The sequence below is a fragment of the Epinephelus lanceolatus genome, chromosome 11 (assembly GCF_041903045.1).
Source record: "Epinephelus lanceolatus isolate andai-2023 chromosome 11, ASM4190304v1, whole genome shotgun sequence".
In the NCBI taxonomy this organism is placed as follows: Eukaryota; Metazoa; Chordata; class Actinopteri; order Perciformes; family Serranidae; genus Epinephelus; species Epinephelus lanceolatus.
This window is the reverse complement of record NC_135744.1, coordinates 27,955,859-27,973,479: the sequence shown is the minus strand read 5'-3', so window position 1 is coordinate 27,973,479 and position 17,621 is coordinate 27,955,859. Positions and strand designations below refer to the sequence as shown.

Here is a 17,621-nt window from a genome sequence, read left to right as displayed (position 1 = left end):
GTTTCAAAGAAATGGTCTCACTACACACATATTAATAAAATTGGTCTCTCTGAATCCACAAAAGTTTCAGGCTTTCCAGTCATACCCAATGTGTGCATTTCCAAGAATGTTTAGGGACTCCAGTATGCAGAAATATTCAAATATGGTAGGCCTGGGCGGAAATAACACATTTCTACTGCATGCAAAAACACTGCATGGGGCATGTTTGTAAAGAGGAGGTGGTTAGAGGTGCAAATGGCCATGCTGTTTTTCCCTCACCAAAATTTAGCCCAACTTTGGTGTGTTCTTTAGCCCCCTTCCTGAGAAGCTAGCATGATGTCCTTGGTGATATGGCTGGATTCTCCAGGTCATGGAAGGTATACACAGGTATATGGAGTACACCATTTACAGTATACCTACCTATAAGCCAAAAAGCCCTTGGAATATATAAGAGAGAACACCCACTTCCTCCTCGGTAACCTACCCATCTACTAGCAGCACGTCCACCTCATCAACTACCACTACACCACTGGATATCAGTATTATCACTACCTTTTAAATTCAGTCTGCTCCAGCCTCCTAAAGACAGGAAGTTGGCCAGGATTGGCGAAGGCCCAGCAGGTCTCAGAGGGTTAACAGCTTTTACTGTTGTTACCTTGGACAGAAAACAGTTTCAAATGAACATGTAAACACTAAGGGGATTATTCAAAATGAACAGGGTAAGACATGTGCGAGCAAAGTAGTCCCTTACTCCAATTCAATGACAGCTTATAGATAAAAATGCGTGAACAAGAAATTTGAAACAGAATTTTTTGTCTGAATCTATAAAAGCCAAGAGGAAACTGATGGAAAATCTGGAGACCATATAGCATTTTGTGATGCACTGTAAAACAAATGCTAGGAACGTTCTTTGAGTTCAGTTGTTCCAAAATAGTTGAAGAAACTAATTCCATGAATGAATCAACCATTTGCCTGCTCTTTAGCTAAGAGATGATATGCACCATAATACCATCTGTTCTTAACTGTTATTTCAGAATAAATGAGGCTTCACTGGGTATTCTGATGTATACTTTTCCATTTTAAATGAGGTGGATCACACGCTTTTACTTTGAAAAGGAAGCTACAAAACAGAAGTGCTTTTATGTGCCTACTTGACACAAATATATTTACTTCCGTTATGGATGTCTTCTTCTTGTTCTTTAGGTGTAAACCAAAAGCATTGTGCGCTCATTGCTGCCCTCCGTGAATAAATTGCAGACACTGCAGCCTTGTCAATAATAAAAAACTCATTACACCAACACAGGATCATATGACTAAACCTCTGCCATGTCCCAGCATCTGTAGGCCTACTATGCTAATGCATTTTAAAGATAAACTGTTACACTCTAGTGATACTTACTGTAAGTTTTAATTGTATCCTTTGTGTTTTTTTTTTGACTGTTACCACGCAGAGTGACACTAAAAATTATTTTCCAAACAATTTTGCACTATTAGGAGACATGACTAAGCAGAGGACATAGTATTAGTACAGTATACATACCTTTAACTCTTCTTTCCTAATAGCAAACAAGCGTCATGTCTGGAATCAAGTAACTACTTCACAGCAGTGCATGCACACCGCGTCAAGCAACAGCGGTGACACACCTAAGTATTATCTGATTGTGTAGTACTGCTTAGAATCAGTTGTATCTGTTGCAGTGGGCATGTCTAATCTTGAGGCCTTGACATGTAGCAATGCAGCAAGATCTCAGACAAAGGTAATGAGCAGTATGCCTGTGGAAACTGTGTTGTACTTTGTTAGGTACAACCGTTCAACTGCTTGTGAATGCAAATGCTAATCAGCCACTCACGTGACACCAACTCAGTGCATTTAGGCATGTAGACATGGTCAAGACGACCTGCTGAAGTTCAAACCGAACATCAGAATGGAGAAGAAAGGTGATTTAAGTGACTTTGAGCATGGCATGGTTGTTGGTGCCAGACTGGCTGGTCTGAGTATTTCAGAAACTGCTGATCTACTGGGATTTTAACATAAAACCATCTCTAGGGTTTACAGAGGACGGTCCCAAACAGAGACAACAGCATTTCTCTGGGTGAAAATACCTTGTTGATGCCAGAGGTCAGAGGAGAATGGCCAGACTGGTTGATGATAGAAAGGCAACAGTAACTCAAATAACAACTCGTTACAACCAAGGTCTGCAGAAGACCATCTCTGAACCAACATGTTGAACCTTGAAGCAGATGGGCTACAGCAGCAGAAGACCACACCAGGTGCCACTCCTGTCAGCTAACAGCAGGAAACTGAGGCTACAATTCGAACAGGCTCAGCAACATTGCACAAGAGAAGATTGAAAAAATGTTGTGTACCCATCTTCTGATGGCTACTTCCAGCAGGATAACGCACCATGTCACAAAGCTCAGATCATCTCAAACTGGTTTCTTGAACATGACAATGAGTTCACTGTATTCCAATGGCCTCCACAGTCACCAGATCTCAATCCAATGGAGCACCTTTGGGATGTGGTGGAACAGGAGATTTGCATCATGAATGTGCAGCCGACAAATCTGCGCCAACTGTGTGACGCTATCATGTCAATATGGACCAAAATCTCTGAGGAATGTTTCCAGCTTTTTGTTGAATCTATGACACCAAGAATTTGAACCAAGTCTTTGATCTTCATCAAATTATTTTCCTCAACATCAAAATTACACAAGATGAAACTCAGCACAGAAAAAAACAAGCCTTGCACATGATATTCAAAAATGATTTTAATATACACTTTTTTACATAAATCAAAAACATCTGCAGAGTTGCATTATAGCTCTTCGTCATATGTTTTGTTAATATACCACCTCTACTTTAGTCTGAACATCAACCATGCACTATTTTCATTTAAATCATGGCTTGTGTTATGGAGGTCACGTGTGTCCAAAGCTGGGTTGAGTTGAAAAACTGAATGCATATTTGAAGTAAACAAAATGGCAGCTTAAATAACTACCAGAAATATGAGGTGTACACAAAAAGATGTAACAATTTTTACAGTATAATTATGTGTAATTATTTCACATCTGGAATGAAGTTATGATGAACGCTGTGCGATGCAATAGTGTATTTAGTGATGAGCACAGAAATCCTCCATGAGCCACAGAAGTACCCACTGTTCCCATTATTCCATTAACTGCACAACCACTGGGACTGTTTATCACTCAGTGAAAGATGCAATGCAGACTTCCCAGAGAACATAAAGTATTTAAAATTCCAAACATCTTTTTGGCAGATATCCTCATCTCTCAGCATCAACAAAAACTCAAGCAGATGGAGCTGTGTACTTTCTATTCACAGACTTCTGGCCTTCAGGCAAACATTTCGATGCAACACCAAATTCCTCAGTAAACAATGTTTCAATCAATGTGGGTTTTAAGCAATGGGGTTCACCTTGGAACTGACAGTGAGTATTAATTAAAATGCAAACAGCCAGCACCATTTTTTTTTATATTTTATGAGCTCATGTGAAACAACCAAATATTAAAATTGAATCGGGTTTGGCCTTTATTAGTGAATAAAATATTCAGTCATGCAGATGAGTCGTTTTGAACCCAAACACCTCCAGAGAATGAAATGAAAATGAAGGAGCAGGCTGACTGTGGCGATGACTTTTTGAAATTTGTGTAGACATATGATCTTGTGCTTTAAAACTTTGAATAATTTACAACTGGTTATTAAACCGGATTCTGAATTACATGGATCTGCAAATTTAGGCTCCCTTGCAGTCCAACTCATCACATTATAAAGTCTTGGCTCAGGTAAATACATGTAAATTAAAGGCTATACTTAAAATATATATGTGTGACATTTAAACAATTTCTGTATCAACTAAAGGGCCCGTGTATTTAACTGCAAGCAAGAGGTGGAAGAGACACCAAGTATCTGATGGTGAGCTCGTGCCAAACTTTGACGACTGGGGAATTATGACTTTATTCTCGTAATATAACGATTTTTTTCTCACTTTATCTCAAAATATGAGAGAACACTTCAGTTTTTATGGTGCAGAAAGTTTTGAATATGAGCAGATATCCTGCTAAAACACATGAGCAATGATGTGTATAGGTGGCACATACACATTTAGACAGTTAGATGCACAAGCGTAAATCCTGCCTACGTGTGTGTTGACTCAGCCGGGATAACTGTAAATAAGAAGAGTTGATTTACAGCAGAATAAATATTTGAATGCAACACAGACTGCCTGAGAGCCTCACTGCATTATATTCCAGTATACTGTGAAAGGTAATGTGGCGCCTGATATTTTTTTGTTTGTTTAAATTGATGCAGAAAAGGCACATATTGGTGCATACAAATTCACCAGAATGCAGGAAATAAAAGTGTCTGATGCTCTAATTTTCCTGGGGAAGACCCCCTGCTTAATATGTGTCCCGCTCCAATAATCAAGTTGCTCCCTTTACCACATTATCCATTGCAATTATTATTGTCAAATTTAACAGCACTCTAGTCTGAGATCTGGAGAAAAAGAAAACCTCAATTGCATTTAAAACGTGATGACGACATGAAAAAAAAACAACAAAAAAAACCAAAACATTTTAATTAACTGGTTAAAAGTGGTGACTTTCCACCTCTCTGTTTTACATCATAGACCACAATCTAAATACATCTCTCATTAATAAGGCTACATAATTAAATATATATTATCAGTTCCACCCACTAGAGAAGTACACATTCAGTAATGATCACAAGTTCTTTCTCCTCTTCAATCACAGTCAAAATCAGGAATCACTGAGTCTGTTTTAGTTTCACACTCTGTTGTGAAATAACCAAACTGAGTTCAGTCAGTACAAACCTACAGGTAACTTGGAAAATGAAGAAATTTTATGATCAAAGGATAAAAGGAATGTTGTTGCAGCCAAAGCGAAATCCTTTTTATTTTCCAATTATCCAATTTTAGGCTTACTTTGTGATTTAAGTGCTGACCCCATAAGGTTATCTATCACCATCCATATCTTGCAGAGCAGGTTAATGTAAACCTGTACAACGCAAATGAACAACTTGACAGAATGATTCAATCATTTAGATGGCTTTCTTATTATTAGAGTTTAGCAAGTACTATTAGGGTTTCATTAGGACTTTGAAATACTTGTATTAGTACACTTCATTTATTTCACTGGTTACCTGTATTCATACAATCCCAGCCAGTAAATGTGCTTTTGTGCAGCACCACACTTAACAATCATGATGCCCTGCTTTGGACAGATCACAGGCTTTTAAATCCTCCAAAGCATATCCCATCTCATTACACAACACCACCACTTCTGAGCTGCCGTAACACCTTTTTAAAAAAATCCTTAAATTACTCAGATAGAACAGCCAAACTGTTCACGTTGAGGTAACCCTAAAAGCCCCTCCTACAGCCTGCTCCCAAGTCAGCCTAGTTGGATGTCTGCTCCAGGTGGGAGCACCGTGGTGAAACGAGGGTCCAGTTTGGGCATGAAGCCTTTAAAGTCCCTGGAGGCCTGAGTCCCGAACACATCTAGCAACTGTCGGTTCATCAGGGCAAACCTATAGAAGAGACAGAAAATAATCTCAGTACCATTATGACAAAAACAACTTTCATTAACAGGTGACATTAACATGGACAGAAACAGTCCAGCTATAGACAATCTAAAAATACAGAGTTGGATTTAACTGATAAAACAATGTTTGACAGCTGACAGAGTCCACACAATTCATTCATACCTGCCCTTTGTTAAACGCAACAGGAACTTCCAGTATGAAGGCCTGAGGTTCTGCACTTCCATCACAGCCTGTGCAACAGTAATGAGTCATCCATTAACTCCTCACTCAGCATTTATGTGAGTATAAAACCAGTGTTTACGGGATACTTACAGCTTGGAAACAGATAGCGGTGGAGATGGCGTATATGACCGTGTCTGCATGAGGAAAGTAAGGGAAGTGACCGGCCTCAATGCCCTTGAAGTACATGGTCTGAAGACAGAGAATATCACATGTGCTGTTAATGATAAACTGTCCAATAAAAAGAAGTTTCAGATAAAGATATTTTCTGTAATAGTTGTTCTGGCTATATGCTAATTTAGGAACTACTACTACTCTAGTGTGAATAAAAGCAGCCACAATGCTAGATGAGTAATGTTTATTACGACCTGCTGCTATGTTAAAGTAGTCTCATCTAGCCAGACTTAAGCCCTGTTTCCACTGAACAGTACGGTGCAGTTCAGTACACTTTTTTACCCAATTCCACAGTGAAAAGTTGTGGATGGTACCAATGGAACTGTTCTGTACCGTCGCCTTTTTTGTCAACCTTCTGTTGAAATACCTAGCACACAAATCTGGTGCTACAAAGGTGGAGCTTTGAACACTGCAGTCCGTTCACTGGTCAATACGATCACCTCTCCACATGCAAATGTTCCAACAAAAACAAGTTCCCTCCCACCTTTTTTTTGCAAGAACACTGTGGCTTAGTGCTGCCCAAGAGGTTTAAGATTGGTTTAAAGAAACACAAATAAGTGTTTTTCCCCTCAGTGTGGAAATCTGATGGGCTCAGCCAGACCTTTCTCCAGCACTGGCACAGTCATTAGATAGGTCTGGCTATGCAAGAATATACACAGATTTACACTAACCAGGTGCATACAGAGCATGTAAGAATCTTTTTACATTTTCTTAGTAACCTAAGAAAATCCAAATATCCTTGGGATAAGAGATTAATGTTGGTGTGTATAATTTCTTGACAATGCAATTTTCTTTTTACTGTTATTATAGTAACATCACTTGTTTCTGAGATCTTCCTTTACCTCCACCAGCTTTGAGAAGAGATACATGGATATTGACGTGCTTTTGTAGAAGAACATCGAGATACCAGCCAGGAAGCCTTGAATGACGGGAAAAATACAAAACATGATTGTTAGACAGATTAAATCAGCTGAGACATGATGCAACATCAGCTGAGACAATCCAGAGAAGGACTGCTCTACAAGGATTTTGTTTGACAGAGACATTTCTGTCTCACCGGCTATCAGTGCATGGAGCTCGTCATCAATGTTACGCAGCCAGCGCAGCAAGCAGCTTGTTCCCTGAGTGAGAGGAAAACACATTTAAAAATTAAACAATACTAACATGACCAGACAGGAGATACTGAGATGGGAAAAAAGATTGGAAATGTGAGTGAAAATAATATGAAATATGTGGGGAAAAATTAAAGAAATCAGTGATTACAAATGAATGAGTCTTTAAGGAGGTGGGAGACAGAAATATATGTTGTACAGCTTATATATTCTAAAACTTTGGCACAATGGTTTGTACAATTTTTTGGCCAAATTACAAGAAAGGAAAGAGGCAAGGAACAGTCCCTCAAGGATGTTGTGATCACAACAATTAACACAAATCCAGCCAACCCCTGTGAATTCTTCTAATCACTGCAACTTTACGGCAAATTTGACTTTTTAAAATGAGTGAGATCTAATTTCATTGTAGAGCTGTGTGTAGTGTATTGATTCACTCTGCACCTCCTTGCCCCTCTCCCTCGGTTTATCACGACACTACTGCTGCACCTGGGACAGAGTCACACACACAGTGACGATAGCTGTTAGCATCATACGGCTAACGTTACACATTGATTATTAATGGGTTTAACGTCAGAGTCCATCCTTTTTGGCACTGATGTTAGATTGATGGGACTGTTTAACAGCACAGTGTCAGACATTAGCCGCTGCTGTGCCAGCTCGTGTGTCTACCAGGCAGAGAGAGCAGGAGGAGAGTGGCTCCTGGAGACAGCCCTTCTGTGCCGCATCAAACGGCTTTAACAGCTGACCATCACAGATCACAATCATTAACAGATTCTAATTTTGTGGGAAACACTGAACGCTCATAATAATAGGCTCCAGGTCCGAGACAGCATCACAACTATTTTTGCAATTTTTAGTTGTTCCCACAATTCCATTGCAAAAAAATGTCTAAAAAATCCCAACATGCATTACAATTGTTTTAGAAGAGATGCAGTGAAATCAGGTATTTCAGGCTGCAACAAACCCCTAAACACCCTGTGAAATCCTGGAGGGACTGAAGGAAGGAAAACAAAAATAGTAAAGCAAGAAAAAATAAAAAAAGGAGATGTCAGTGGAAAAAATGTACCTTGTAGATACTGACGAAAGATCCTAGAAAGGCCCCTAACTGGAAGTTCTCCTTGTTGTAGAAGAGGGAGGCGAGTCGTGAGGGTTTGGTAAACATGTGCCTGAACGCTGAAGGCACTTTAAGACAACACTGTATCAGGTAGCCAACACTGAACATCCTGACAAAACCCTAAACCATAAAAGAAAAGAAAAAAGAGTTAATACTGCATTTTTAGTACTTAATAATATATAATTTGAGTATTATAAATCCATCATCATAAAAAAAGTCGTACTTTCACACAGTAGGAAATGCAGTTGTCTTGGTAATGTTTACAACATCTGTGTCTTGGACCCTTCTTGCATCTAGATTATTTAAAGCAAACAAAAAACAAGTTAATTCTGGGCACTCTGTATAAACCTTGGCATCAGTGTAAATGTGTGTTCTCTTACATTGATTCTAGCAGTTCCCTGGTGTAGGCTACTAGAGTTTTCCTCCTGGAGCTGGGCCTTTCTGCTGACGCCTGCGGGTCCTCCGTCTCTATAGCAGCTGTCCTCTCAGGGTGCCTTGTGTGGATGTGCTCTGCCACAAGAGAGTGAGTTGGGATCTCTTCTTTTCCGATGATGAACCTGTGACAGAAAACGCACGCCACCTCTTAACCAGCTTTACCAAAACACTATCAGTTAATCTAAATCACAGCATCAGTGGGAACAGGGGCGGCTTACTTTAATGCTGAGAATGCAAAGCCTTTGAGACCATCTTGACTCCTGCAGCATAAAACACAAACTTTAACTCAAACTCTAACATTCGCTCCTGATCTATTGACCAATGTTTTACATTTTACTGTGAAAATCTGACCTGAAGAAGAACATGTAGAGTGATGCAGTTATGCAAAACAAAAGCACCTAATGGGAAACAGAGACAGAAGGAAGGCATTAGGACAACAGGTGGAACATAAGCATCTAGCTACGAGACTCCGGAGCCATTCTGAACATATAATCAAACCATGTATTACAAATTAAGGTGATGGTGAAGCTATAATATTGGTGCAAGCTGCCTACAGATATGATGGTATACATGTAATCTTCAAGGGACAGAAACTACTATAAAGTTTATTTAAAATCATCTGAGTACTTCCTGTCGTGTGCTACCACATACACATTTATCTGCCTTCTTACCTTGAAACGGCAAAACTCATTTGAGATTGGCGATATGTGAAAGAAAACTGACAACACACCATCAATACCAACAATCCTATAATATCCTTTGCTCTTTGTTGTCAAGGAAACACTGGAAACAGCTGTCAACGTGTTATTTAAATGCTCTGAGCAAGCCCCATTATTTAGCTGCCTTCACTGTCATCTCCCCAAACCTTCCTTTTATCTTACCTCGCCATGTTTGATGGGTTTGATGATGCCTCGTGTCACTGCCATGCGGAACAAAGTCTCAGTGGCCTGATAACAAGATTACACTGTCACTTATACATCATGCGGCAAGAAAGAGCAGATATATCACTTTCCGTGCAACAAACAATGTTTGAATGAATGGAGGAGCTCTTACAAGATTTGTCATATATATTGTCAGCAGCCCTCTCCTGATGGGGGAAGAAGGGAGACATAATGATTCTTAGTAATCACAGAATCAGTATTCACAAGGCCACACCTGATATTTGAGATGTATACAACAACTTCCCATGAAGTAAGTGCTCTTTTTGTGCAGTGGTGGCAAACATGTTACAGTTTAATATAACACTTGAGATGAAACAAAAGAAAAGTTTGGTGAAAAACAGGCCGGAGTCTCACCTGCTCTTACGCTCCAGGAGGATGGCAATATAGGATGCTGGCAGTGCTGCCCAAAACCCGGCAGACCAGGAGTAGAACCCTCCAAGAAGTTTCCTGAAGTAAGTAATATATTCAGCATTATTTATTTTCTTTTTTTCAACTTAAGTGTGAACTCAATCACACTATCAGCGCCGGTTTTCTGTTTTGGTCAGATCTTTCTTTTCCTTTTTTCAATCAAAAGGGGAAACATGATCTAAATGGCATGTTAAAAATACTTCTGTCTGTATTAAGTCTGAAATACACTGCTCAAAAAAATCAAGGGAACACTTAATCGCCACAGTATAAAACCAAGTCAGTTAAACGTCAGAGATATCAATCTGTCCATTTAGGAAGCACAAGTGATTGTGAATCAGATTCTCCTCCGTTGGTGCAAATGAAGGTGACAACAGGTGTAATGGAGAGGCAACACTAAGACAACACTCCAAAAGGAAATGGTTTTACATGTGGTGGTCACAGACATTTGCTCTCTCCTTATCCTTCCTGACTCTAGTTTTGTGTTCTGTTAGTGTCCTTGTCACTGCTGGTAGCATAAGGCGGAACCTGCAGCCCAAACGGGTTGCACAGGTAGTCCAGCTCCTCCAGGATGGCACATCCATACCTGCAGTCATAAAAAGGTTTGCTATGTCTCCCAGCACAGTCTCAAGTGTAGGGCATCAACCCAGAAGCAGGACCAGTATCTGCTCCTTTGTGCGAGGCAGAGAAACACCAGAATAGGCAGGTCTGCCACAGGCGCCCCATTCTCTTCACAGATGGGACCAGGTTCACACTGAGCACATGTAACAGACATGAAACAGTCTGGAGACGGTGTAGTGAACGTTATGCTGCCTGTAACATCATCCAGCATGACCAGTTTGGTGTGGGTCAGTGATGGTCTGGGGAGGCATATCCTTGGAGGGTCGCACAGACCTCTATGTCATTGCCAATGGTACCCTGACTGCTGTTAGGTACTGGGATGAAATCCTCAGAGCAACTGTCAGACCCGGGTTCCTCCTGGTGCAGGACAATGTTCGGCCTCATGTGGCCAGAGTGTGTAGGCAGTTCCTGGATGATGAAGGCATTGATGCCAATGACTGGCCCTCTCCTTCCCCCTGACCTAAATCCAAGTGAGCACCTATGGGACCTTATGTATTGGTGCATATGATGCTGCCAAGCACAGCCACACACTGTCCAGAAGCTCACTGATGCCCTGATCCAGGTCTGAAAGGAGATCCCCCAGGACACTATCCGCTGATTCATCAGGAGCATGCCCAGCCATTGTTGGGAGTGTGTACAGGCATGCCGGGGCCATACACACTACTGAGTCACATTATGAGTTGCCGTGATTAAGTTCATGCAAGTTGAACCAGCCTGTGATTTCATTTTTCCTTTGATTTTCAGTGTAATTTTGAATTAAAGTAAGTAAAGATTTTCAACTAGAATAATGCGTTCATCAAGATCTGATATGAGATTTAAGTATTCCCTTAATTTTTTGAGCCGTGTATGTGCAGCACTTTGAGCTTAAACGTACCCTGTGGAGTTCAAGAATAACCACAAGTTTTGTGAATGCATCTTACATGATTGTGAGGCTAATATGTTGACAAAATCTGTCGAAATATAGACAGACAGACATATAAACACCAGGCATAACACTCTAAGCCACTTCTGTGGTAATTCTCACTATGGCTGGTGTCTACAGGAACGTGTTTGGCCATGATGCCACACACACACACACACACACACACACACACACACACACACACACACACTTACAAGGTGAAAACAATGCCAGCTGTTGCGACATTGTCACAGCCGGTAAATATAGCTTTTGTTTAAGTCAATTCAATTCATTCTTTATTTCAGACCCAAGGGGACCCATATGGCAATAAAAAAAACCACAGTAAAAAAAAACAGCAGAGTAAAAATAAGAAAGAACAATAACACACAAGATACACAAAATACAAAGCCTTCCACAATGTTCAATGTCTAACATACAGACACGTTGGCCAATGGTTCCACAGTCTGGAAGAAAATCTGACAGAACTGCGTACAGGGTTAGCCAAAACAGCGATTAAGTCGTTTTCTGACTCAGTAAACATGTTTATTTTGTGCTGCAGCAAAACCTGAATGTTCCCTCTGGGGATCAATAAAGGCTAATCTTATCTCATCTTTACAAGAAAACTCCATAGGGCACATTTCAGCAACTCTGAAAACAGGGGGAAAACAGACCCTGAGATAATATTGACTAAACTATTTAAGATTGCATCAGTTTAGCTTTAGAAACCCTTGCATCTCAAGTTAAGGTGAGTTGTGTAACTGACAAGTACATGTGTGACATTTGTTGGATCTGCTGACCTGAGGACGCAGAAGAAAACAATGTAGAGACCTCCATTGGCAGTGAGGAAAGAGGTAGACCACAGGATCTCTGGGAGAAGCCTTTTTATATAGTAATCCTTCTTTCTTCTCCTTAGAACAGCTGCTATCTGAAACACACGCAGTCAAGTGGCTGTCACTGTTGCAGATGTTCACATTTGGTTGCCAAATCATTGCATGAGAGTTGAGGTAACTTAACAATGGTTCTGCATTTGTATTAAACTTCCCCGGTGAAGCTGATAATGGTCTGAACAGTGAAGAATGTGCACAATGCACCGGAAACTAGCCAAACGAGTTTACTCTGGAATCTTCCTGCATTAACTTATCAGATGGTTCCTACTTGACTCACGTTTCTGTTTATGAGCCGGTTACTCGTGAATGTGTTATGATGGGTTTTCAAAGGGCACCGTGGTGCGTTCAATGATTCTTACCTCCTTCACAGAGTGTGCCTTCACATAAACTTGAACTTAGTCCCCGAGTGTGAGCTCAAGTTAATCTTCACGTCGTTTTCTCAGAACTAGTTAGCCCTACTTGGTTTAGCTAGCTAACTTTAGCTTCAGAGTCTACAAGTGCACATACTGTAGGTCAAGTAGCGAAACTTACCAGGTAAAGAGGGGCGTATATTTTGAAGGAGACCTCCAGAGCACCCCTGGCTACGTCCGCAGCAGACTGCACACACGACGGGTCCCAGGTGTGACCGATTTCGTAGCAGTTGTGTGGTATTTTGCTGAGAGCAGCCATGTCCGTACCATGGGCTACCACAAGCAGGGAGGCGGCAACGCGCTGCCGTGCGCGTTCACTCTGAGGGGAGCGCGTGCGGCGAGGTCACGCAAAAGAGGTGTGCACGTGCACGACGCCGTCGGGACTGGAACAAAGAGCATGGATACCAAGAGGCGAAGCTCAATAGAACGCCCCATAGCAAAAAATTCCCCCATGGTTTCGTCCTACCGCCGCCATTTTGGACCGTCAGCAGACCGCAGCAGACCCGCTTGCATACAAAAACACACAGACAAACTGAAGTATATCGCTATTAATTATGCTTACAATGCTACTCACCTCGTGATAGCTTGGTCACAGCTGCTTTTTCACGTTTTTTGTAAAGCAAAATATAGACTTAAAAAAAAAAAAAAACGAGGAAAAACGGCCGAGATGGCATCTCTACATATTACATCCACTTATGAGAAGATTTACATATTACATCCACTTATGAGAAGATTAACTTAATAACTCCTTCAAATAAGCCATCATAAGCCAATCTACCAAAAAATAAATAAATAATAAAAAAAAATATCAATATTTTAACTAGAAACACATTAATGGCGACGTCACATAGTCAGGGTTAGGGTTAGGGTTAGAGATTTATTTATTTACAGTTTGTACAATAAGGGGACAGTAATAATAATAATAATAATAATAAATAAGCTATTTTAATCTGATATATTTTAATGCTAAAGCAGTAATCACTTCTGATATGAATGGTCCAAGAGGCCATATATAGGCCTATAAATATATATATATATATATGTATATATATATATATATATATATATATATATATATATATATATATATATATATATATATATATCTTCCCACGAAAACTGGCATATTAAATTGATATTAAAACACTTTAAAACCTACACCTCTGTCGGGATCCTTCGGGAAACGGTGGAAGGCCAGGACAAGCTCAACAGTCCAAAATGGCGTTAGCGCCCCTAGTGGCTGTTGGCAGAAATTCAACGGAGCTTCGCCTCTTGGTATCCATGCTCTTTGACTGGACCATAGGGTGGACTCTAAATGTATTATTAGTCAGTGGTTTATTGAAGATCTGTGAATTGTTATGTGAATAAACTGTTTTTATTAGGTTTTTCCACATATTTCACACACACAGACAACAAAGCAAATATCCACAATGTCTCACATATTTAAAGATAGAGAAATAAATTAATAACAAAAACATATCAGACTAAAGAAGGACAATATGAAAGACAATAACAACATTAATACACTCTACACACAACTATTTCATAGTGGTTGTTTACCCTGATGTCCAATAAATTCCAATAAAGATTTCCACATTTTTTCAACTTCTCCTGCCCTTCCTCTGGTTATATAAGTCAGTCTTTCCAATACCACACAAAATGAATCAACACTGATTTAAACAGTAATTTATTTAGGGACTGTTCATTACTTATGAGTAATTTTTCATCAAAATTGCTCATTCTACACACACTCAAAAATGGAAGTACCAGTGTGTACCTAAAAGGGTACAAATGCTTGTCACTGGGTGGTACTGTTTTGAAAGACAATTGTGTACCCTTTAGTACTGGTCCATTTTTGTACCTTACCAAACTGTACCAATTAAAGTACAATTATGTACCTTGCTAGACATATAAGCATCTTTAAACTACAGTATAGCAACATATCCGTTAAAAGAGTTCTATAATGTACTTATAAGGGTACCAACCCAGTGATGGGCTGTCCAGATGTAAATGTACCAGAATTGTCCACACAATACTTGCTTCTTGTCAGTTAATTAAAAGATCAACATAAAAAGTTAATTAAAGCAAATATTTTTTTCACATAAGAACCCACCTCAACATATTGAGGCAGAACACTTTAAGGTAACAAGCATATTTAGATAGAACAAGGGATGCAAAATATATATCAGTACTGATGAATTAATCAGAAAATACAAAATAAATTAAAATTATAGCTTATTTTACCAGTATCTGCCATGAGAAACAACCACTTATCTGTAATTGCTATGGGCTGAAAACAATTCCATATCATGCATCTTTAGATAGCACATGTTTAAACAGAATACCTCAAGGAAACAAACAGTCTATCATCAACTAAATATGCATGTCTCATTTAACCTCATTTGCTTGCATTTGCTTGTCCTGGAGGCTCAAGGAAAAATATTTATAACTTTGGGGAGGGTCAAAATAAAAACAAAAAATAAAAAAAACCCTCCCCCACCCCCTCCTCTGATAAGTAAAGAACAGTCCCTTATTCAGCTAATCATCAATAGTCCTATCATATGTCCCCGAAACATAGGGACAACTGAATTTGAAATGATGAGTGTACAGGTATTTTTGAAAACACTATGAATAAATGTAGAATGGCCACAGCTCCGTGCCATGAATTAAATTCTCACAAACTATTACTTAAATCCATTAACTTTAATTCATGAATGTTTACTTGGAACATAGATTCAGCCTTCAAAATGCCTCCAGTACCAGTTCTCTAAACTTCAGCTCTCAAAATGGAAAATTAAAGAGACAAAGAGAGGCCCAAAACCAGAATAAGCTAAACTGGTATGAAAGAAATGGTTAAACGTGACAAGATACAAGAGATTCTTTGCTGCAATGTTCACTTCTCTCACCATGGATATAACTTAAGACAGATAGGCTATGTAAATCTCCCTAAATCTTCAACTAAATGCCTAAATCTGGAATCAAATTAGTCTACCCTTAATCTGCCCAAAATGGTAACCATCACTGCAAAAAAGTGTGCCAGGTCCTGCTGGTGCTCAAATGGAGACTTGTGACACTAGCATGATTTTGCCAGTGTTTGGTGGTAGTGTAGCTACTACACACTAAATCTGGATTATTTTGTACCATAAAATAACATCACAAACATGACAGAGCCACACAGGAACTTGAGAATGGCATGGTGATTTTACAGTTTAGATTGAGATGAGCTGCAAATCATTACCATAAATAAATGTAAATAATATAGAAATTAGCCAGCAGGCATCAAACTGAATGTATAGAGGTTTCCGGCCTACAGTAAAGCACTGGGCTGTGGCCTAACTAAGAATAAATTACAGGTGAGTTTATGGAACAATGTGCTTCTTTATGGATGTGGATTGGAGGGGATGGTGGAGCAGCATGGTGTTGAAAGACAAAAAAACCTGTGACCTTCAAGCACTTAGGAGAGAAATAATGATAAAAGACTAATTCAAGTTCTAATTGGTTTGAAAGGCTCAGTACATGGCATACATATTTTAATTTTCGGGCATACAAGAATATAAGGCACATGTTTTTTATGATATGGAGGTGGACTCCAGTACCTGAAGAAAAATTAACAAATAAGTCTAGAAGGAAAGAGAACAAAACAGACTCACAAACAAAACCATGTCACACACATGTCCTTATACATCACTCTACAGAGTCACATAATCACAGAGCAAGTTTACAATCAATACACTTGTTTTTACACCATATCACAACTGTGCTTGGGGTGCAGGTTGTAGCCTACTCAGAGATCTGTGCAAGCTAAAGGGTCACACTCACCTACTCAAATGAGGGGAACAAAGACCAAAGCAATCAGAGTGTGATATGCTGTCTGTATATCACTAATGTGACAAGCATTTACTTTGTAAAGGCAGAACCATCAGTTCACCTATTGGTCTCTACAGTTGTACTGCTCAGAGTTGGCCAGCAGGTGTCAGCCTCATCCCTTTGATGGCTAAGCAAGACACAAAGCTTCAAAGGTGCAGGGATGTATGTGTTGAATGTGCAGTAACAGGATGTGATGACTCAAATTTGGCTCAAGTAGTATTATCTTGGTCAAACAAGAACACCGCTAAAAGAGTTTGTAAACTGCAAGTGACTTTATGCATGGTTAATAAATCATTTGACAATGATTTATGGATCAGGTATAAGTCACATGAACATCTTTGTCCACTGGCAGCTGCTTTATCCCCCAGCAGGATACTCTGCCAAAAAGTGAACAATCTGTACCAAAATCCATGTATTAACTTCACTTGATGCACTTATATAAGAATAAAACTTACAAATATTATTAATTCATGGATTATCAGCATTTATAACTCCATTAGCAAGATGATAAACACCAGCCAGAGAGAGTTTTGACAACCTGGAGACCCAAGTTGAGCTTATTAATGGGCTCACAGGCCTTGTAAACAACTTATTAGCCACTAATAGATCCACTAGGTCCAACTTGGTGACTTGTCAGAGAGTGCTGCCAAGTTGTTGATTTATGATTTAAAACTAAATAATTAGATGTTCATAATGTGAAAGTCACAGACAGCAGCTGACTATCCTGCACACTCATCACCTCTGGAAAGGTGACAGTCAATTCAGGCGACCCACTGTGCTTGAGTCTGCATTTTGACATAAGTGGATCAATTATCTTAATTTCCCGGAAGGCAGTTTCAATGACATTTTATAATACTTAACGCGAGAACACTGAGTGGTTATTATCCGTGTACTCTGATATCTCCGCAGGAGGCGGTAACACCGCGGTCGCTGTCTGGCTGAATAGACCAACTGTTTTCCCTTGCAGTTTCA

At 39.6% G+C, this 17,621-nt stretch overlaps 1 protein-coding gene across 1 annotated transcript; it reads right to left on the bottom strand.

The window, feature by feature from the left end:
- Nucleotides 1-2,730: 2,730 nt before the first annotated feature.
- On the bottom strand, nt 2,731-13,091 carry tmem135 (transmembrane protein 135). The gene is made up of 15 exons (XM_033650138.2): nt 12,904-13,091; nt 12,283-12,410; nt 9,913-10,005; nt 9,671-9,704; nt 9,499-9,564; nt 8,969-9,015; nt 8,836-8,877; nt 8,563-8,739; nt 8,406-8,475; nt 8,135-8,302; nt 7,014-7,077; nt 6,799-6,875; nt 5,876-5,974; nt 5,726-5,793; nt 2,731-5,548 (listed from the first exon to the last, which is right to left on the bottom strand). The coding sequence occupies exons 1-15, from the start codon at nt 13,039-13,041 to the stop codon at nt 5,413-5,415; spliced, it is 1,407 nt and encodes a 468-aa protein (XP_033506029.2). The 5' UTR covers nt 13,042-13,091; the 3' UTR covers nt 2,731-5,412.
- Between the last annotated feature and the right edge of the window lie 4,530 nt (nt 13,092-17,621).